This window comes from Elaeis guineensis, chromosome 1, assembly GCF_000442705.2.
Source record: "Elaeis guineensis isolate ETL-2024a chromosome 1, EG11, whole genome shotgun sequence".
Taxonomy (NCBI): Eukaryota; Viridiplantae; Streptophyta; class Magnoliopsida; order Arecales; family Arecaceae; genus Elaeis; species Elaeis guineensis.
The window spans coordinates 113,870,146-113,887,539 of NC_025993.2; the positions used below are offsets into that span (position 1 = coordinate 113,870,146).

The window sequence follows — 17,394 nt, forward strand, 5'->3', positions numbered from 1 at the left end:
GAACGATAGTTAATGTCATTGCTTTTGCACTGCAAGCTAGAAAAAGATTGCACTGAAGACAATCCTTATCATAGTTACCTGATTCATCTCCACATGAACATGATGTTTGACAGAAATTAGAAAATTTAGCTCAGATGATGAATTGGCTTTCTTAACACTTTCCTCTGTAAGACTCCTAGCTGGTGAGTTCGGGATGTTCTCTTTGTGGTGAAAATTAGGAAACTTTAGGTGATCTATTCATCCATTGCTTCTTCACTAGTAGTATCTTCTTTGCTTCTTTACTGTCACTCTGAACATGTAGAGATACAAGAGAATAGGATCGATGATCTGAAGAGCTTGGAATCAATTGGTCCTGGCAAGTTTGTAGTGAAAGAAACTCTAGGTTGTTTTCTTCAAAAGTAGTCTTTTGGCTCTAAGTTCTCCAAACTTTTCATCTATGGAGAAGCTTATGTGCAGGGTGCTTATAAGCTTAATATACACTATTAATCCTTTTCCTATCAGCTCAAGTTTGGAGACATCTGGTCGGTTAACACAGAAGAAGAAAGTAGGCCACACAGCTATACTGCATTCTCTTCCCCCCTTGTCTCCTACCAATCCGTTTGCCTCCGCTACTTTCTTCTTTTACTTTCTGTATGGTCCTTTTTTAAATTTTTTTAATAAAGCTGGGGGAAGGTCTTCGCATCCAAAGAAAAAAAAAAAAAACTTGACATGATAGAGGGACATATAGTTTACGTACCATTATAGCACAACCTGCAGTATGTTTGTATTTAAATTTTTAATCATAGTTTACGAATACAGGATGGCATGACACATAGTACATAGTATATTTAGCAGCTCTGATGTTGATATATATTTAGCCATCATTTGGTATGACACATAGTAGCTCTGATGTTGAAATATATTTAGTCATCATTTAATGTGATCACCATGTTTCAACTCATTTTCTTGAATTGGTCATATGTTTCCATGACGTGTTATCATAGTAGCTCTGATAAGTAGAAGGACAAAATGAACTTTCTATAAACCCATTAAATAATAGTGAAAATATGAGGCTTTAAAAATTTTGGATAGATTAAGGACTTGTGTGGATGCTGCACAATGGTACTTCTTTTTTCTTTTATTTTCTTTTCTTTTTTCTGCAGAGGGGCTCGGAAAAAAATGATGATTAGTGCTGATGGATGGTATTTCCATCCAAAAGAAATTCAGGGCAGATAAGCCAGGCACCGTCGCAAGACTAATATTTTCTCATCAAGATCTTTGGAGATAACTCGTACTTCTTCCAGAGATTTCTAATGCCAAGGTGCCTGATTTCTGAGGATCACCTCTCCGCCAGTTTTTTTTTTTTTTTTTTGGGTATAAGTGGGCGTTCAGACTAGTCTAATCCGAGAGCAATCGACCATGGTACCGGGGGCTTTCCTCTTCCTCTCAATCCGACCAGGGTTTTTTCTTCTAACAGGAGAAGCGTTCAAAGTTTATTCTGTAACATGATTGAAGCCCTCAGTGCCAGTCCCAAGCCTCAATAGATAGCTAACCAACTCAAACTAGGAATAAAGTGTCAGTGCAGAAGCAAAAGCCTGAACACCTGATAGCACAAGCAGAGGATTTCACTTCCATCCGCGACAGCCCTTTCCAATCTGCGATCCCAGTCAGTGATATAACCATAAGTGCTCTCTGCCTACAGTCCTTCAGCACAGTTTCAATTTCAGAATCACCTGGGATCCTAGGTGAGTAGCCACTACCAGTCAACATTTTGTTTCCCACATTTGATTTCCTCTCGGACAGCTATAAAAACTGTGTCCAGAAAACCATTTCCTACTCCAGTTCTAATTCAGAAATTCCTCCGCAGACCAGCATGCTTGCAGGAAAAAGACAGCAATAAGTCCGCCATGGTTGGTGAAAGGCAGGCAATGAAGGTAGCCACCAACCACAGGAAATGCAAAAGGAAAGTCATATAGTTAGTAGCCCATCAATCAATGGTCCCGCACACCAGCCAACAAACATTGCCATCTCATTACCTGAACCATGCTGTAACTATTTAAGAACCAAACTATAACTCAGATAGTTTACCTAATTCCATTAATATACTGGTACATACCTTGATTCAGACCATGGAAAAAAATTGAGGCATAATCTGTTTTCTCAGGGTAATTCATTATTGCAACAACTGAGCATGCTGGACTCTGACTAAATTAAGCAAGGGAAGCACATACAGAGATAAATATATATACAGAGAATGAGCCAATGTTTCACTTGTTTCTGATCACGAAACAGAACACTATACGAAGAGGCAGCTTTTTGCTTCCTTCCTTTCCTTTGTTTTCCCTTCCTCTCTTTTTTATTCCACTTCCTCTAACACTCACAACCTAGGAGGAGATTAACAATACATTCTTGCCAGCATCATGGAACATGATTCTACCAACAAGTCAGGCCAGTGGAACAGGTTAAGGGAGAGGATTTTTACAGATAAAATGCTATCTGGATGCAGGAGGAAGCTCTACATGGTCTATCGGCGATGCTCACACATCTGACACATGTTCGTGGACCTGGGGTTGGCATAGGTACACTGATCACATGACCAGAGATTGCTTTCATCCAAGCTGCGGCTAGGACCACCAGATTTAGAGCTGGTCCCACCAGCCTTTATCTTTCCACTTTTACTCTTGCCTCCCAGGCACTTGGAGCTCGAAGTCTTGCTGCATGTGGCCTGGTTATTGGAAGAGCCCACATCCTTCAAGCCAGTTTCCAGGGCTCGAACAAGATTCTCAAAGTAGTTTCGAGTTACACTGTCAGGAAATGTTCCACAAGGCACGTGAAATGTAAGCTTTCGTGCCACAGACACTAAAAGAAAACATTCAGAAATATGAATGCGGAGACACCCAGCATGTATGAGATGCAATCTTGAGTGTCAAAGCACACAAGACAAGTAAAATTGAGCATTCATATGCACAAAAAGTTTTCACATAAAAGATCATGCACTACTAGAAATGAATTCCTTGTCTCTCTAGATCATAATAGACATTAGAGAGATGGCAGAAGTGTATATGTGAAATTATAGTATCACAATGACAGGCTTCACTTCTCATACAAGCTTCACCTGTGTTTCGCCCTGATTTTCAAAATGATTCCCACTAATGATGAAAGAGAGGGCAAAATGAAGGTTGAAGAAGCAAAGAAATCATGTCTAGGGCTAATATTTTATCAGTGCACCAAGCAGCAATTCAAAGCATAGGTTACTACAAGGTACTTGCATCAGCTTACCTAAACAGAGAAGAATAAATAAAACATTATAACAATAAAATTGCATTCGAATTTTGAGAAAAAATTCCTTTGCTGTTGATATTTGTTAAAGTTTGATATATATTGTTGACCCCTTCCCTAACAGCCTAAGCTTGTGGAGTCTAACGGTAAGTTAACATGGTATCAGAGCTAAAGGTCATGGGTTTAATTTCTAGTGATGCCAATTTTGCCTATTTATTTTCTCGAGTCTTTTCTTGCCTTGACGGGTTCTTGGTTGTTACTTGACTGGTTCTTGACTTGTCATCTTGAGTCGTTTTTGACTTGTTTATGCCTTCAAGTGCATGGTTCAGGCCTTCACGTGTTTTGGTCAGGTTGCATACGAGGAGAGTTGTTACGGCCTAATATATATTATTGACCCCCTTCCCTAACAGCTTGAGCTTTGGGGTATATGGGTAACTCAACAGATATAACATAAAATGAGGAACCATCCAATTTTTAGTGCATTAACATATCAATTATTCTATATATTTTTCAAGTTCTGTTGTTTCTCATCACAAAGACATGAATTTCATAAAAGAAAGCATTAGCCAACTCAAAGTCACCATAATCAAGTTTTCTCAGCATAGAAAATGAAGGTGGCTTATCTACTTTCTTGGTGAACCGTCTTGGCATAGAGAAGAGAACTTAAAATATTAAGTTAATCACTAGGGTCAAGCAGTTGCACTACCACTTACAATAATTCACATGTGAGATAGGAGACAAGATTTAAGACTGCATAAATGGTCTATAATATCAAGTCTTAACAAATTAGTTTCAGTATGAACAGCAACTGATTGTTACAAGTTGCAATCAGCACAGCAGAAAATTGTGCCAAATTTCAGATATGCTGTTACCGATCAAAGATTGTAGCATAATCTTTTTCGAGAAAAGAATAGTAGCATAATTAAAAATAATGGTTTAGATTTCACCACTAGAGACACTTAATATCCCATAAACAGGAAAATGATCAAGCATCAATATGCTTCGAGGTGTTTTCCTAAGTGAGTCCCCCACCATAACGAAAAAAGAAAACATGGGGACAGATTATGAGACAGATGATTACCTTTTTTTTCTACAGTGTTGACTCAGAAATGCATTGACTTCTTCTCGTAAGAAGAATCATATTTATGCGGACATCACTAACAGACTCAATTGTATGCTTGAACTTTATCAAATGAATCAACCATGGTTTGCCATACCATCCCATACCGATACAGGGCATACCATACCATACCAGGAGGAAACTAATATGAAATCTCACTTCCAGTCATTACAAGCCCTGTACCACCCATATCGAGACATAAAGCTTTGCACTGGGATGCATACTAACCCATACTGATCTGAACCAAAGTGTATTGAAATAAAAATTATGAAAAGTGGTTTCAGAGCTATTTCAAAACAGGATGCATATTGTACCGTACTGACCGTATTGCACTGAATTGGTAAGGTACCGATATGGTATCCGATACCAAGATAGCAGATCTTGGAATCAACATTTGTCAACAAAAGAATTGGTAGAAGAGCAACAAGTTTAGAATAGCCCCACACAACTAAGAAATAATACTAAATTACTGCTGCATGGTATACGACAAGATTTTCAGAATCATCTCGAACTAGACAATTCAGGGTGTGCCAAATTGGATCGATGGAGAACCGGGACGGTTCCGGCTTGGAAAGCAGCACACGCGAATGCTGAGGGAGAAAGAGAGGGAAAGAGAGGAAGAGAGAGAGGAGAGGGAGACAGACAAGACGCCGTCGAAGACCAGTAGTGCCCCGCTGCAGCTGCCGGAGGGCCGCGGAGGCTTCTACAGCTCGACCATCATCCGACAAGGCTTTTAAATGAGTGAGAAAGAGAGAGGAAGGGAGCGACGTACTGGAGGAAAGCGCAACCAATGAAGGAGCCACTGGACGGCAGAAACCGCAAGGACGGAGCCGCGACCGCGGAACAAGGGCTACCACCCCTATTCCTTCATTACTTTTTTTTTAAAAGGATGATGAATAGTGAAGCTGGCACTCAGTTTACCAGTTTTACTTAATTTTTTTTAAAAAAAATTAAAAACAGTGAAGCCGGCAATTGGTTTGCCGTGAAATAGAGACGTCGCCCCTATTTCACACCCGCGGTGCCGCGCACATGGACTGCGCCGTCCAACGGCCTCTCCGATGGCTTCTCCTCCTTTTCTTTCTTCCCCCTCTCTCTCTATTTCTCTCTCTTTCTCTCCTTTCCTCCTCCCGGTTCGCTTCTTTTTCCTACGTTGGTTCGCACCGGTCTGGTCCAATCCCATATGGACCCATACCGCCGGCCAACCGGCACTACTTCCAGTACTGAGTCCACGAACCTTGATATGCGATCTACATAACCTGATTAGGATGCACTACCTTTACGATCATGAATAACACTTGACAAAATAATATAGAAGAAATACAATCTTAAGTCATACAGTGTAACTATAAACAATTATAGTCGACTGGACCAATAACCACAAACAAGCTTTACAACAATATTAGGATCAACTTTGTTGATCCTTAGCAAATTATATCCATTAGGAACATCTCATGAAAAATCATTTCTCACAACTTGTATCCAAGTTCTTAAGTATGCACAATTCATTCCTATCAAGAGATTTAAAATTCTGCCTTAGTTTTTGTCAAGATTTTAAATCCCATCGGATGGAGCTGTCTTGATTTTTTTATGAAATAAGATGCGCCGCCATCCTATCCCGTCTCGACACTTGAGACAAAGGATATCCCAAGACGCCCTGATTGAAATGCTGGGATGCTAGCGAGACGGTCCTATCCGGACACATAGGATAATATCCTGTCCTAGTGTCCCGCAGGACGTCCCGCTGGGATCTGAATCCTTAATTTTAGTCCACAATTTTTTAACCTGTCTAACATCCTTATACAACACATGAAATAACCTTTTTAATTGCTGAACATGTCTTTGCATCTTAGCCAGCCTTTCCATCACTTCATCAACTGGTCGGTTCCTGCACCTCCTCTTGGATGCTCATTTTCAATTCACCCTTGTTCCACCACTCTGTCCCAATATTATATCCCAATCATGCTCAATTCATGTGCTTGGTCCCTTCTGATTTCCTTAAATTTTTACATTGCAATGTTCCTAATCCAACTGTTGTCTAATCCACTACATTAGTGGTCACCCAGAAAACAAAAAGGATCATATATTACCAATAAATAATGTGGAGGCACTATCTTGAAAAGAACCAATGTTATTCATGATGGTATCACCATCTGCCACATAGGTAAGGGGCAGGGGGTCAAGCCCAATTAGCGACAGCCATCGAAGGGTGGGATGAGAGGGTAGCAGGCGGGATTAGACCTTCAAGGTGGTAAAGGGTAGCAAGTACGGATTAGTCCTTCTAGCCTCAAAAAAAAAAGAAAAAAAGAAAAGAAAAGAAAAAAAAAAAGAAAAAGGAAGAAAGAAAATCAACTAGATCTTCATTTTTCTGTCGTACTAAAGAAATAATTCTTGATAGGTCATGGACACCAACCATAAAGCCATATTGATTATATATAACAAGTTAACATTGGACAGGTCACCTGGTTAGGCCAGCAAGCTTTGTACGGAAGTCATTGAAGTCCTTCATGGGAGTTTCCGCATCAAGGTAGACTTGGAGCTCCTTCTCTGCACATTGATGAAGACGCTCTAACCCAGACTCAGCCTCACCTAAAGAATCAAATGCAGGAAATTCTTTAAATGAACAGCACACACTCAATAACCAACTCCGATCAGCAAAGAAAAGAAATATGAACCTTGCAAATATTCAAAGAATTGTCTTTTGGCATGTTCGTGCTCAGGCAGGTAGTAACCATATGCATATGTCCACTTTAATACTCGTCTACATTCCACAATCTGCATAATAAAATGTCAGACCAACTTGGGCAAAGGTTAAAAAGAATGATTAATGCCATCCTTCAAAATTATTACCAAATTACAGCCTACCTGTAACCAGGCTTCTATTATGAACTTGAGCTGGGACTCAGGTTGGCTTTGTCTGTCGCTTAACTTCTCAAGCTGCCAGATTTTAAAAGAAATCGTTACAAGGCACAATCCTTACAATAGATCAGCAGGAACCTTTCATACAAAATTAAATAAATTGTAGATGCCTTGAACATCGAGCATGATCATGCCAGTAGCTCTGGCATTCTCAAAGGTCTTCAAATGCAATTTCTTTTCTTTAAATAGATAAACAGATGAACATAGTCCATTATATGCTTAACCCCCAAATACACATTATCTTGACTAAGAAATTTAAGTGATTTTCCACATCCACTTCAATGCCAAAATAAAAGTTGATGCAGAAGAACTGTAACAAGATTATGTACCTTTTCAGTTTGCATACTATGTAGATCTGTAAGTGCTTTCTGCCTTGACTGCCAATGATGGAAAGAAAATCTTAAAATCAGTTTGGTAAAACTGCACCTTAATCAACAGAAGATTAGATGAATTATGTAATATAAAAGTTGAAACATGCATCCATACATCTTATGAATATATAACATTACACTTAATAAACTCAAACAAAAGAACATTAAATTTAGAACAGAATGAACAAAATAAATCACATACAGGCAAAACCAAACAAAGAAGAAAAATTCATTCTAAACCACAAAATAACACAATTCTTTGTGCAGCGTGAGAAACATTAAACTGAAAAAATGAACCAAAAAAAACATTAGTATGTAACCAGAACAATTATTGTTACCATTTTCATTTTCAAGAAGAAAAATTTTAAAAGGTGGATAAAGGAGGAAGGTCTGCATTATATCTTGCATCAGGTTGTCCAATAGGTAACAACTCAAACTGTGAGGATTGAAAGCTAAGAGTTTCAATGGGAAAAATAGTGACCACAGCATCATTCACCAACTTCAGTAAACACATTCGATGTCTTCGATCATAACCATCAACCCTATCCAGCCATCTAGTGTTTGTTGCAAATAGAACCAGGCACAAAAAAACCATAGCCTGACCGACCCACCTAGCCTGGTCCATTTTTACGGGGCTTAAACTGGGTACTCGCTCAATGAGCTGGGCCTGAGTCTAGGATTTCAGTCCAACTTAAAATCGAAATGAGCTCAGGCTCCGCAAATTTTAACCTGGCCCAGCTGGATATAAATTAATAGATGACTTATATACTTAATTATCTAATAATTCTTAAAATCTAGATCTCAGGTTCTAAAACCTAAATTACTAACCCTGTCCGCTCCCCCCCCCCCCCTCCCCGCACCCACCGCTTCCTTTTGTGGATGATGCTCCTGTCCCTTCTAGACAACCAAGCAGACACCACTGGCACCACTTGCTGGCAATTACCAACAGAACTCAACACTAGGTAACTCTCTCTCTCTCTCTCTCTGCGCGCGCACGCGCCCCTCACTTCCTCCTCTATCTATCCCCCATCTTAATCTCTCTCTCTCACATGCAACCAGTGCCGAGCAGAACTATCAACCCTTGCTCTAGAAGCAATGACGTCATGTCGAGTCAAGCTGGTCCAGATGGGTCAAACCAGGCATGATTTACCCCACTTACCAAGTTGAGTCAAATGTGGCCTTGGGCCCTACCATTTTCCACCGAGCCAAGCTAAGGCTGCAATTTTCAAGCCCAAACCTCGGCTGAGTGGGCCACAGACCAGCTGTTTTTGTATTGTTATGGTACATAGGCCCGCCTCAAACCCAACCCAGCCCAATAAATGCTCAGGTCTATTTTCAAATATCAAAGGAACCCTTATAGGAAGGGATCCCTCTCCCATAACAACCTACTAATCATCCTTCATGACAACTTTCTATATTAGAATGAACACAACAAACCTAACATCTCAAAATTATAGACCCTAAGTGAATCTTAATTGAAAAATTCAAACAAAATTAGTGGAATGCAGCGAAGTGCTTAAATTCCTATCTAGCAAGCATGTGCATGGAATGACCACATATTTAGTGACATCTTAACTCGATGACAACCCTTGGAAGTGCTTAATGTATAAGGAACTTGAGCAACGAACTTTAGCGACAAGCTCTTTAAAGAAAAATCAATATATCAAGAAATGGTGCATTATATGGCTAAGCTAGCACATTTAAGAATATAAAAACATATTATCAATAAAAAGTTTTCAAGTATATCAATTAAAAATTGAAATGTGGGAAACAAGGTTGTTGAGAAATATGGTGATAATGAGCCACCAACCATGGGGTTCAAACTCTACACCTCCACCAAGAGAAAACCCTTGGGAGCAGGGTGCCAACCATTGGACTCAAGTACTCTTGGTGAAAGGCATAAAACAAGTACGATGATGATTTATGTACAAAGGGAAAGGGCATATTTTAAGCTTAAAATATGTATGTATTTATATATGTGCGTGCGTGTGTGTGTGTGTGTGTGGGTGGGTGTCTATGTAATAACATAATTATTCTCTAACTGAACTACTTGGAAGCAGGAACAAGCAAATTAGAACAACTGGCTGGAAATAGAAATAACTATATGAAAGAAAAAAAAAGTTTATCAATAAAATTAGCTCCTCAAAAGGACTAGCTTCATCAAGTTCATCACTAATCATTATGGAAGCAGACAGGTTTTGCCCAGCCCCAACCGGCGCTTTTAGATGGGCTGGAATGTTCTTAGCTTGAGTGGAACTTGAGTAACAATATTCAGGCCCAACTGACAATCAGGCCAGGGTTAGGCCAGCAATTTGTAAGCCCTACGGCCCAGCCTAGGCCAGCTGTCCCATAGTTCTCATAGTATGCATTATGTATGTTAGGTATTTCCATCACATATATGGTATTAATACAAATTCTATCATTTAAGTAATGCTGAATTGAAAGTTCAGGTAAACTTAATATTGACCAATCTTATAGTTTTTGGTATTTCCAATTGTGGCTGAAAGGAGAAACAGACTTTGATTAAGGAAATGATTCCCCTCTAGCATTATTCAAACTGACATAGTCCGATGTCATCCTGAGTTCCGATGTTGCACACTAGGCAATGCTTGGGCTTGGGCAAGGTGTCTCCTGATACGGGCTGAACTCTAGATAACTTCCAACCCAACCTGACAAGCCATATGTGTTTCTATTATTCACATTCCCTAAGAAGCAAAGCAACTGCTTAAGCAGAACGGCTCAGCCAGCAAATCAGTTATTCATTCTTTAGTTGCAGAACACCCCTAAATCCAATGTCTACACACAAGCTGAATAAGTATTAATTTCATTATTTAGTTTGGTACCCAACAAGCCTGATGAGCATTCCTGTTATTCACATTTCCTAGGAAGCAAAGCAACTCATTAAGCAGAATGGCTTAGCCGGCAAATGAGTTATCCATTCTTTACTCTTGTTGCAAAACACCCCTGCAATGTCAACACACAAGCTGAACAAGTACTAATTGCACTATTTAGATTGGTCTGCAATATAGAATGTGCAGATTAATACATGAAACTAGCCATGATTCTTTTAGATTTAAAAACACGAACAAAACATGTGATGTATAAAAATATGGATTATTATGCCAGCAAGAAAAGCTCACATTATTAATATCAGTAACTGAAAGATGCAATATTCAAAGAAAAGAAATGTCAAAACCAGAGCCTGTGGAAAAGATAGAACATCTGAAAAGTTACATACTGATTGATTGGTGGCCCATCGCTCATAATAATGTGTGTACCTCTCAAGAGAGTTTTTAGCCATTTCTCTTCTCCTTTCAGATTCATCATACTGAAACCATTTGTGAAGTGATAAGTGTGATATTAAGAATCCTTAAGAACCAGAAATGAAGTTTATTGTGAAATGAGAAAACAAGACTGGTGATTAAGAAGCACACCGCCCCCTCCTGCTTGGCTGCTTCATAACGATTGCAAGCATAGAAACCACCAGTCCTCTCCCCATGGTCTGACCATGCACCAAGACATAACCTGCCATCACATTAAAAGGCATGAATTTAAAAATTAAATATAGTGAAACCATGAAAAAATTTTAACCATTGAAGCTGCCAATTTGAAGATCTTACCAGCAAAACTCATATTTACAAGGAGGTGTGCATGTAATATGCATACACCCCTGGTTTTTCTCAATAGGACGCTTGCACTTTGGACAGGGCTTGGAGTTAGCTAATATCCTGAAAAACAAACTTAGCAGTACATATGAATGAAAAAAGATAAAATGAAAAAATATAGCAAACATTGTTGGAAATAATAACTGATAGTAGGAAATTTAGGCACGCAAACAAAAAATACTGTTCAAGAATCAATAATACAAAATCAGACCTCCAGTACATACAAAACATTTATGCACTCAGTTTCACAACCTCAGACTTCTCAGTTCCCACAAAAGAGTAGGTCAAACGTTAAAATGTAATGCAATCATCAACATGAGTTTCATGTAAACAAATGGAAATCAATTGGATCCATGAAAAATGATCTTAGACATTGATCTGACAGATCTCAGCCCATTATTATAATTGACCATATATAGAACAAACAAAGCCGATATGATAATTCAAATCTGATAAAAGACAGAAGACATATAAATAACAAACTAGCATGTGATATCAATTATGAAATCTCCAAATTGAAAAAAATAGAAACATAAAAAGTTGAAGCTTTTTGGGGTACAAATGCAAAAAATCATAATTAAGCAGATTCCACTTCTGTGAGCAGGCTGGGACAAGATATAAGTGGTAAAATAATCTTTTAAACGAGTGATGACAAAAAAAAAAAAAAAGCTAAAAGAGGCAAAAGTCACACAAAATGCAAAATTTAGCATTGAAATGATGAATTATGTTGCAGCACCTAAGAGTAGCCAAAACTATTGTATTTTAATTTATTTCAGTAAGAAAATTCCAGTGAAAACATATTATAATAAACCAGCAAGGACATGAATCATACTCGAGCAACCAGAACATAACTCGCTAGAGAATTTGAAACAGGAACAGAAAGGGCGAGATCTCACCAACAAAATTATCAAATTTAATCAACCAAGGATCTAAAGTTTGAGTATTAAGTAACAGAGAACCTTGGTAGAGATATCATAGCATATTTTGATCAGTGATCAGTAATACCAGCAGCAGATGTATAATAGTACACAAAATATGCACAATGGACAAGATCTTAAGAACAATATTGTCCAAGTCAATCACAACTAAAGGTATAAAGTTAAAGTTCGAATTTCAAGTAACATAAAACTTCAGTAAAGCACATCATAACATATTCTAGTCAGTATGAAGGAGGAAGAGAAGAAGATGATAATGATGATTGATGATGATGATTTTTCGTGTGTCCTACCAGTTCATGTTTTCAGACTCTGCACTATTCTTTAATATCCACTTTGCTACTGTGCCACAGTCCACAGGCCGGTGAGCTTCTTCAGTACACTGCATGTTTTATTTGAGCAACTCAAAATGTTATCCAATGGCAGAGAATAGATATTATGGAAACAATAAAAGCAAAATTCATTGGTCTGGATATACTCACATTCCAACAAAAGTTGTATGAACAATTGCAACAAACATCATAGTTTCCACTACCGATCACAAATTCCACTGCAAAATCACAACCAGGAGCAGGACACCATTTTGTCTATGCAGAAAAATAAAAATTCAAGGTAACTAATAGAAAAGTTGAGGGGAAAAGTCAATTCTCCAGGACATCACATTAAAGCAAAACCTTGCTAAGCAATATAGACCCGTTCCATGATGGTTAATCCAGGAACATCACATGAACTATGAAGGTTTCAGAAGACACCAATAATGCACAAATAGCATTTGACAATTGACAGAAGTAATCCACAGAAAAAAGAATGCCAATGGCTGAAATGAATTAATAGCATATCTATTCTTAACTGCATTCACATGGAAAAACAATTTCAACTTAATAATCATGTGAATACCGCCCAGTGAGACCCTCAACATGTGACACCATGAAAATGTTTGAATAGAACCAGAAAATGCATATAGCAAAAATGATTTATGATGAACAAATAACCAGAAAATGCAAATAGCAAGAATGACTCAACATGTGACACCGTGAAAATGTTTGAATAGAACCAGAAAATGCATATAGCAAGCGTGACTTTGTTAGGAAATGTGTCCTAAAGCTAATTGTTTGAACGATTGTGTTCATTTTGTAATATATATATGAATTATTAATCACATGAATAAAAATTATTTTGGCATCTTTCATCACAAAGTTACATCTTCCTTGCTAAAACTTTTGTGTTGTGATGAAGTCCTTAGAACTATGAAGTAATCGATAAAGGAGGATTTATCGTATAGTTCCTAAATATGTTCGTAACCAAAAGATACGTCATTAAAGGACGATGATGTTTATCGAGTGGAGATCGTTGTGTGCCATATGGGTTGGTTGTCTTCTTAACTAAGGAGTGTGGAGACACTGGTATATCATACAAGTGAGATGTAGGAGCACATCGTCACTGAACAAATGACTCATCTGCTGAGCTCTCTGCTGTCAAAATCAGCTCGCGAAGCGTATGGGCATAAATATCCTTCAGATCTGAGATCACCATAGTGACTTGCAAGCAACTCACAATGCTTTGGTACCGGACTATCTGCATTTCTAATGTAGTGACGAAAAGCTACTGGATACAGTCAAGTACTTGCGAAGTCTGTGTGGATCAAGATGAAATTAACCCCTCCGGATTATAGGAGCTGATTCATCACTGTATTTCAATTTAGTAAAATCTTGATCAGGATAATCCATGTGATGGATTTGAAAGGTTGGAATACAAAATAGATGATCCTTCAAGGTTGACAATTTAACCCTAGATTATCCTAGAGCATTAAGAGTCAAAGGGATGAATTATGCGGTAACCATATGCATAAGTTCTTGAATATTGCCTTGCGATAATTCGACCTATCCGGACGTCGGAAATCATTGCTAGATGGTAACTTCGATTAGTACAAAAAATGATTTGTGTGCTATCAGTTTAGTATTCGAATCTATGGAGTCACGCACAAAAGTCAGACGATGTGAAAAAAATTGACCTAAGTCTATATGTTCAATTTAAAAGTACATGACTTGATTGAACAAGTAGATTAACTTGATTGACAATTAAGTTATGGTCATACGGGATTAAACAGTTTACTATGTTTAGCTAGCACTAAACATGAGGTTCAGATTCAATTCTGAGAATGAGCAAGATTTGGTCTTTGATCCAAAAAAATCTATGAGAGATTGGATTTAGGTGCTAATTAATTTCAGATTAAATCTGATTTAATTAGACTTAATTGGATTTCAAGTTAGACTTGGTCCTAAATCGTAAATAGTTTGAAATTGACAGTCTATTTGAAATTGTTTCGAATCAGGTTCGAATTAAATTCGAATTGACCCATATTTGGATTAGATCCTTAGAGTCCACTTTTACTAGGACTCTCTCTCCTCATGGCCGATCAAGGGGTGATGGGGTGTTGATTGTTGCCGCCCCACCCTTGGATGAAGGCATGCGTGCGTGTAGGCGCCAATCTTTCCTCGTTTAAGACTCCTTTGATAAGATATGGATTAATTCAAAACCTGTTTGAATTAAGAATCCTAGTCTTATGGGTTATGAAAAATCATCTATAAATAAGAAGAATCTCTAACTATCAAAGTATAACAATTAGATTGTGTGCTAAGGAGAGAGAGAGGAAGAGGAGGCATCAAGATAGATTGGACATCACCCATCCTTGGACTCCCACCTTCCCACGGCGTGAAGGCCCTCTTAGGCATCCCTCTTGCTAGTGTGAGTCATCACACTAGAGGCTCTCTCTCCTCCCTTTGGTGCCTTACGAAGGTGCTTCAATTCGAGGCTTCATTCCGCTTTCCTGCGAAGCTTGATGTGCACACGAAGTAGAGGGTTTGTAGATTCAAACCTACGCGAGACTTTGAATTCAAAATCTTTGAGGATTTGATCCCTATTCCGCTGCGTATCAGGTAAAGATCTAGTTTTTATTTAGTTATAGAAAATTTTTAGATGCAATCCTGGCAATCCATCGTGTTTTTGATAGAAACAGACTTTCTTTCACCTTCAACTCGTATCAGAACCAGACTTTGATACATGGATGCATAATTAATCATTTTTGATTTATTTACATATTGTATGTAATTAAGATTTTATGTTAGACATTAAATCTGATTTAGATCTATTTAAATAAAATTTATGATCTGATTTTGATTAGATTACAAGAATCTAATCAATAGTTAGTTAAGATTGTTATAAAGTTGTTATAACATAATTTTTCTTGTTGCTGAATTTTGTTGGAATAATAATCTGATTTAAAATCTATTTTAAATCTGTTTTAACAGAATTTTAAAGTCGTTCTTTCGGTTATGAAATTGAACTTATTTCAGATCTGAATTGAATCTATTTTGACAGATTTTTAGATCTGATTTTTAATAAAATTCTGCATAACATCAAATCAGATCTAACCAAAAAATTAATCTTTATGTGTTCATATGTTCTTAAATATTGCCTTGCGATAATTCGACCTAATCGGACGTCGGGAACCATTGTTAGATGGTAACTTCGATTAGTACAAAAAATGATTTCTGTGCTACCGGCTTAGTGTTCGAACCTATGGAGTCATGCACAAAAGTCAGACGATGTGGAAAAGAATTGATCCAAGTCTATATGTTCAATTTGGAAGTAGATGACTTGATTGAATAAGTAGATTAACTTGATTGAGAATTAAGTTATGAATCATACAGGATTAAACAGTTTACTATGTCTAGCTAGCATTAAACATAAGGTTCAAATTCAATTCCGAAAATGAGCAAGATTTGGTCTTTGATCCAAAGGAATCTATGAGAGATTGGATTTAAGTGCTAATTAATTTCAGATTAGATTTGATTTAATTAGACTTAATTGGGTTCATAAATCCAAGTTAGACTTGGTCCTAAATCCTAAATAGTTTGGAATTGACAGCCTATTCGAAATTATTTCGAATCAAGTTCGAATTGAATTCGAATTGATCCATATTTGGATTAGATCTTTAGAGTCCATTTTTATTAAGACTCTCTCTCCTCATGGCCGACCAAAAGGCGATGGGGTGCTGGTTGTTGCCGCCCCACCCTTGGATGAAGGCGTGCATGCATGTAGGCGCCAATCCTTCCTTGTTTAAGATTCCTTATTTGATAAGATATGGATTAATTCAAAATCTGTTTGAATTAGAAATCCCAGTCTTATGGGTCATGAAAAATTATCTATAAATAAAGAAACCTCTAACCATCAAAGTATAACAATTAGATTGTGTGCTAAGGAGAGAAAGAGAGGAAGAAGTGGCGTCAAGATAGATTGGGCATCACCCATCATTGGCCTCCCACCTTCCCACGACGTGAAGGCCCTCTTAGGCATCCCTCTTGCTGGTGTGAGTCATCACACTAGAGGCTCTCTCTCCTCCCTTTGGTGTCTTGTGAAGGTGCTTCAATTCGAAGCTTCATTCCGTTTTCTTGCGAAGCTTGGTGTGCACGCGAAGTAGAAGATTTGTGGATTCAAACCTACGCGAGACTTTGGATTCAAAATCTTTGAGGATTTGATCCCTATTCCGCTGCGTATCAGGTAAAGATCTAGTTTTTATTAAGTTGTTATAGAAATTTTTTAGATGCAACCCTGACAATCCATCGTGTTTTTGATAGAAACAAGCTTTCTTTCACCTTCAACTGGTATCAGAGCCGAACTTTGATGCATGAATACATAATTAATTATTTTTTATTTATTTTCATATTTTATGTAATTAAGATTTTATGTTAGACATTAAATCTGATTTAGATCTATTTAAATAAAATTTATGATCTGATTTTGATTAGATTACAAGAACCTAATCCATAGTTGGTTCAGATTGTTATAAAATTGTTATAACAAAATTTTTCTTGTTGCTGAATTTTATTGAAATAACAATCTGATTTAAAATCTATTTTAAATCTATTTTAACAGAATTTTAAAGTCGTTATTTCGGTTATGAAGTTGAACTTATTTCAGATCTGAATTGAATTTATTTTGACAGATTTTCAGATCTGATTTTTAATAAAATTCTGACAACGTCAAATCAGATCTAACCAGAAAATTAATCTTTATGTGTTCATATGTGCATCTAATTAATTTTCTATAAGATTTTAGATCTGAATTTG

The 17,394-nt window shown here is 37.5% G+C and overlaps 1 protein-coding gene across 2 annotated transcripts in view; it reads right to left on the minus strand.

Annotated features, from left to right (window-relative positions):
* Positions 1–2,189: 2,189 nt before the first annotated feature.
* The window catches only part of LOC105038632 (probable E3 ubiquitin-protein ligase ARI8), a 33,177-nt gene continuing 17,972 nt past the window's right edge, over positions 2,190–17,394 (minus strand). Inside the window, exons 6-15 of one of the 2 annotated variants that reach the window (XM_010914498.4) lie at positions 12,748–12,852; positions 12,559–12,647; positions 11,286–11,393; positions 11,100–11,190; positions 10,904–10,993; positions 7,624–7,671; positions 7,241–7,312; positions 7,051–7,150; positions 6,838–6,964; positions 2,190–2,783 (exon numbers count right to left, since the gene is read on the minus strand). In XM_010914498.4, the coding sequence (XP_010912800.1) occupies positions 2,504–2,783; positions 6,838–6,964; positions 7,051–7,150; positions 7,241–7,312; positions 7,624–7,671; positions 10,904–10,993; positions 11,100–11,190; positions 11,286–11,393; positions 12,559–12,647; positions 12,748–12,852 (1,110 nt within the window). In that variant the 3' untranslated portion in view covers positions 2,190–2,503. Of the gene's footprint in view, positions 2,784–6,837; positions 6,965–7,050; positions 7,151–7,240; positions 7,313–7,623; positions 7,672–10,903; positions 10,994–11,099; positions 11,191–11,285; positions 11,406–12,558; positions 12,648–12,747; positions 12,853–17,394 lie in introns of both variants that reach the window. The other variant, XM_010914497.4, reaches the window with a different exon arrangement.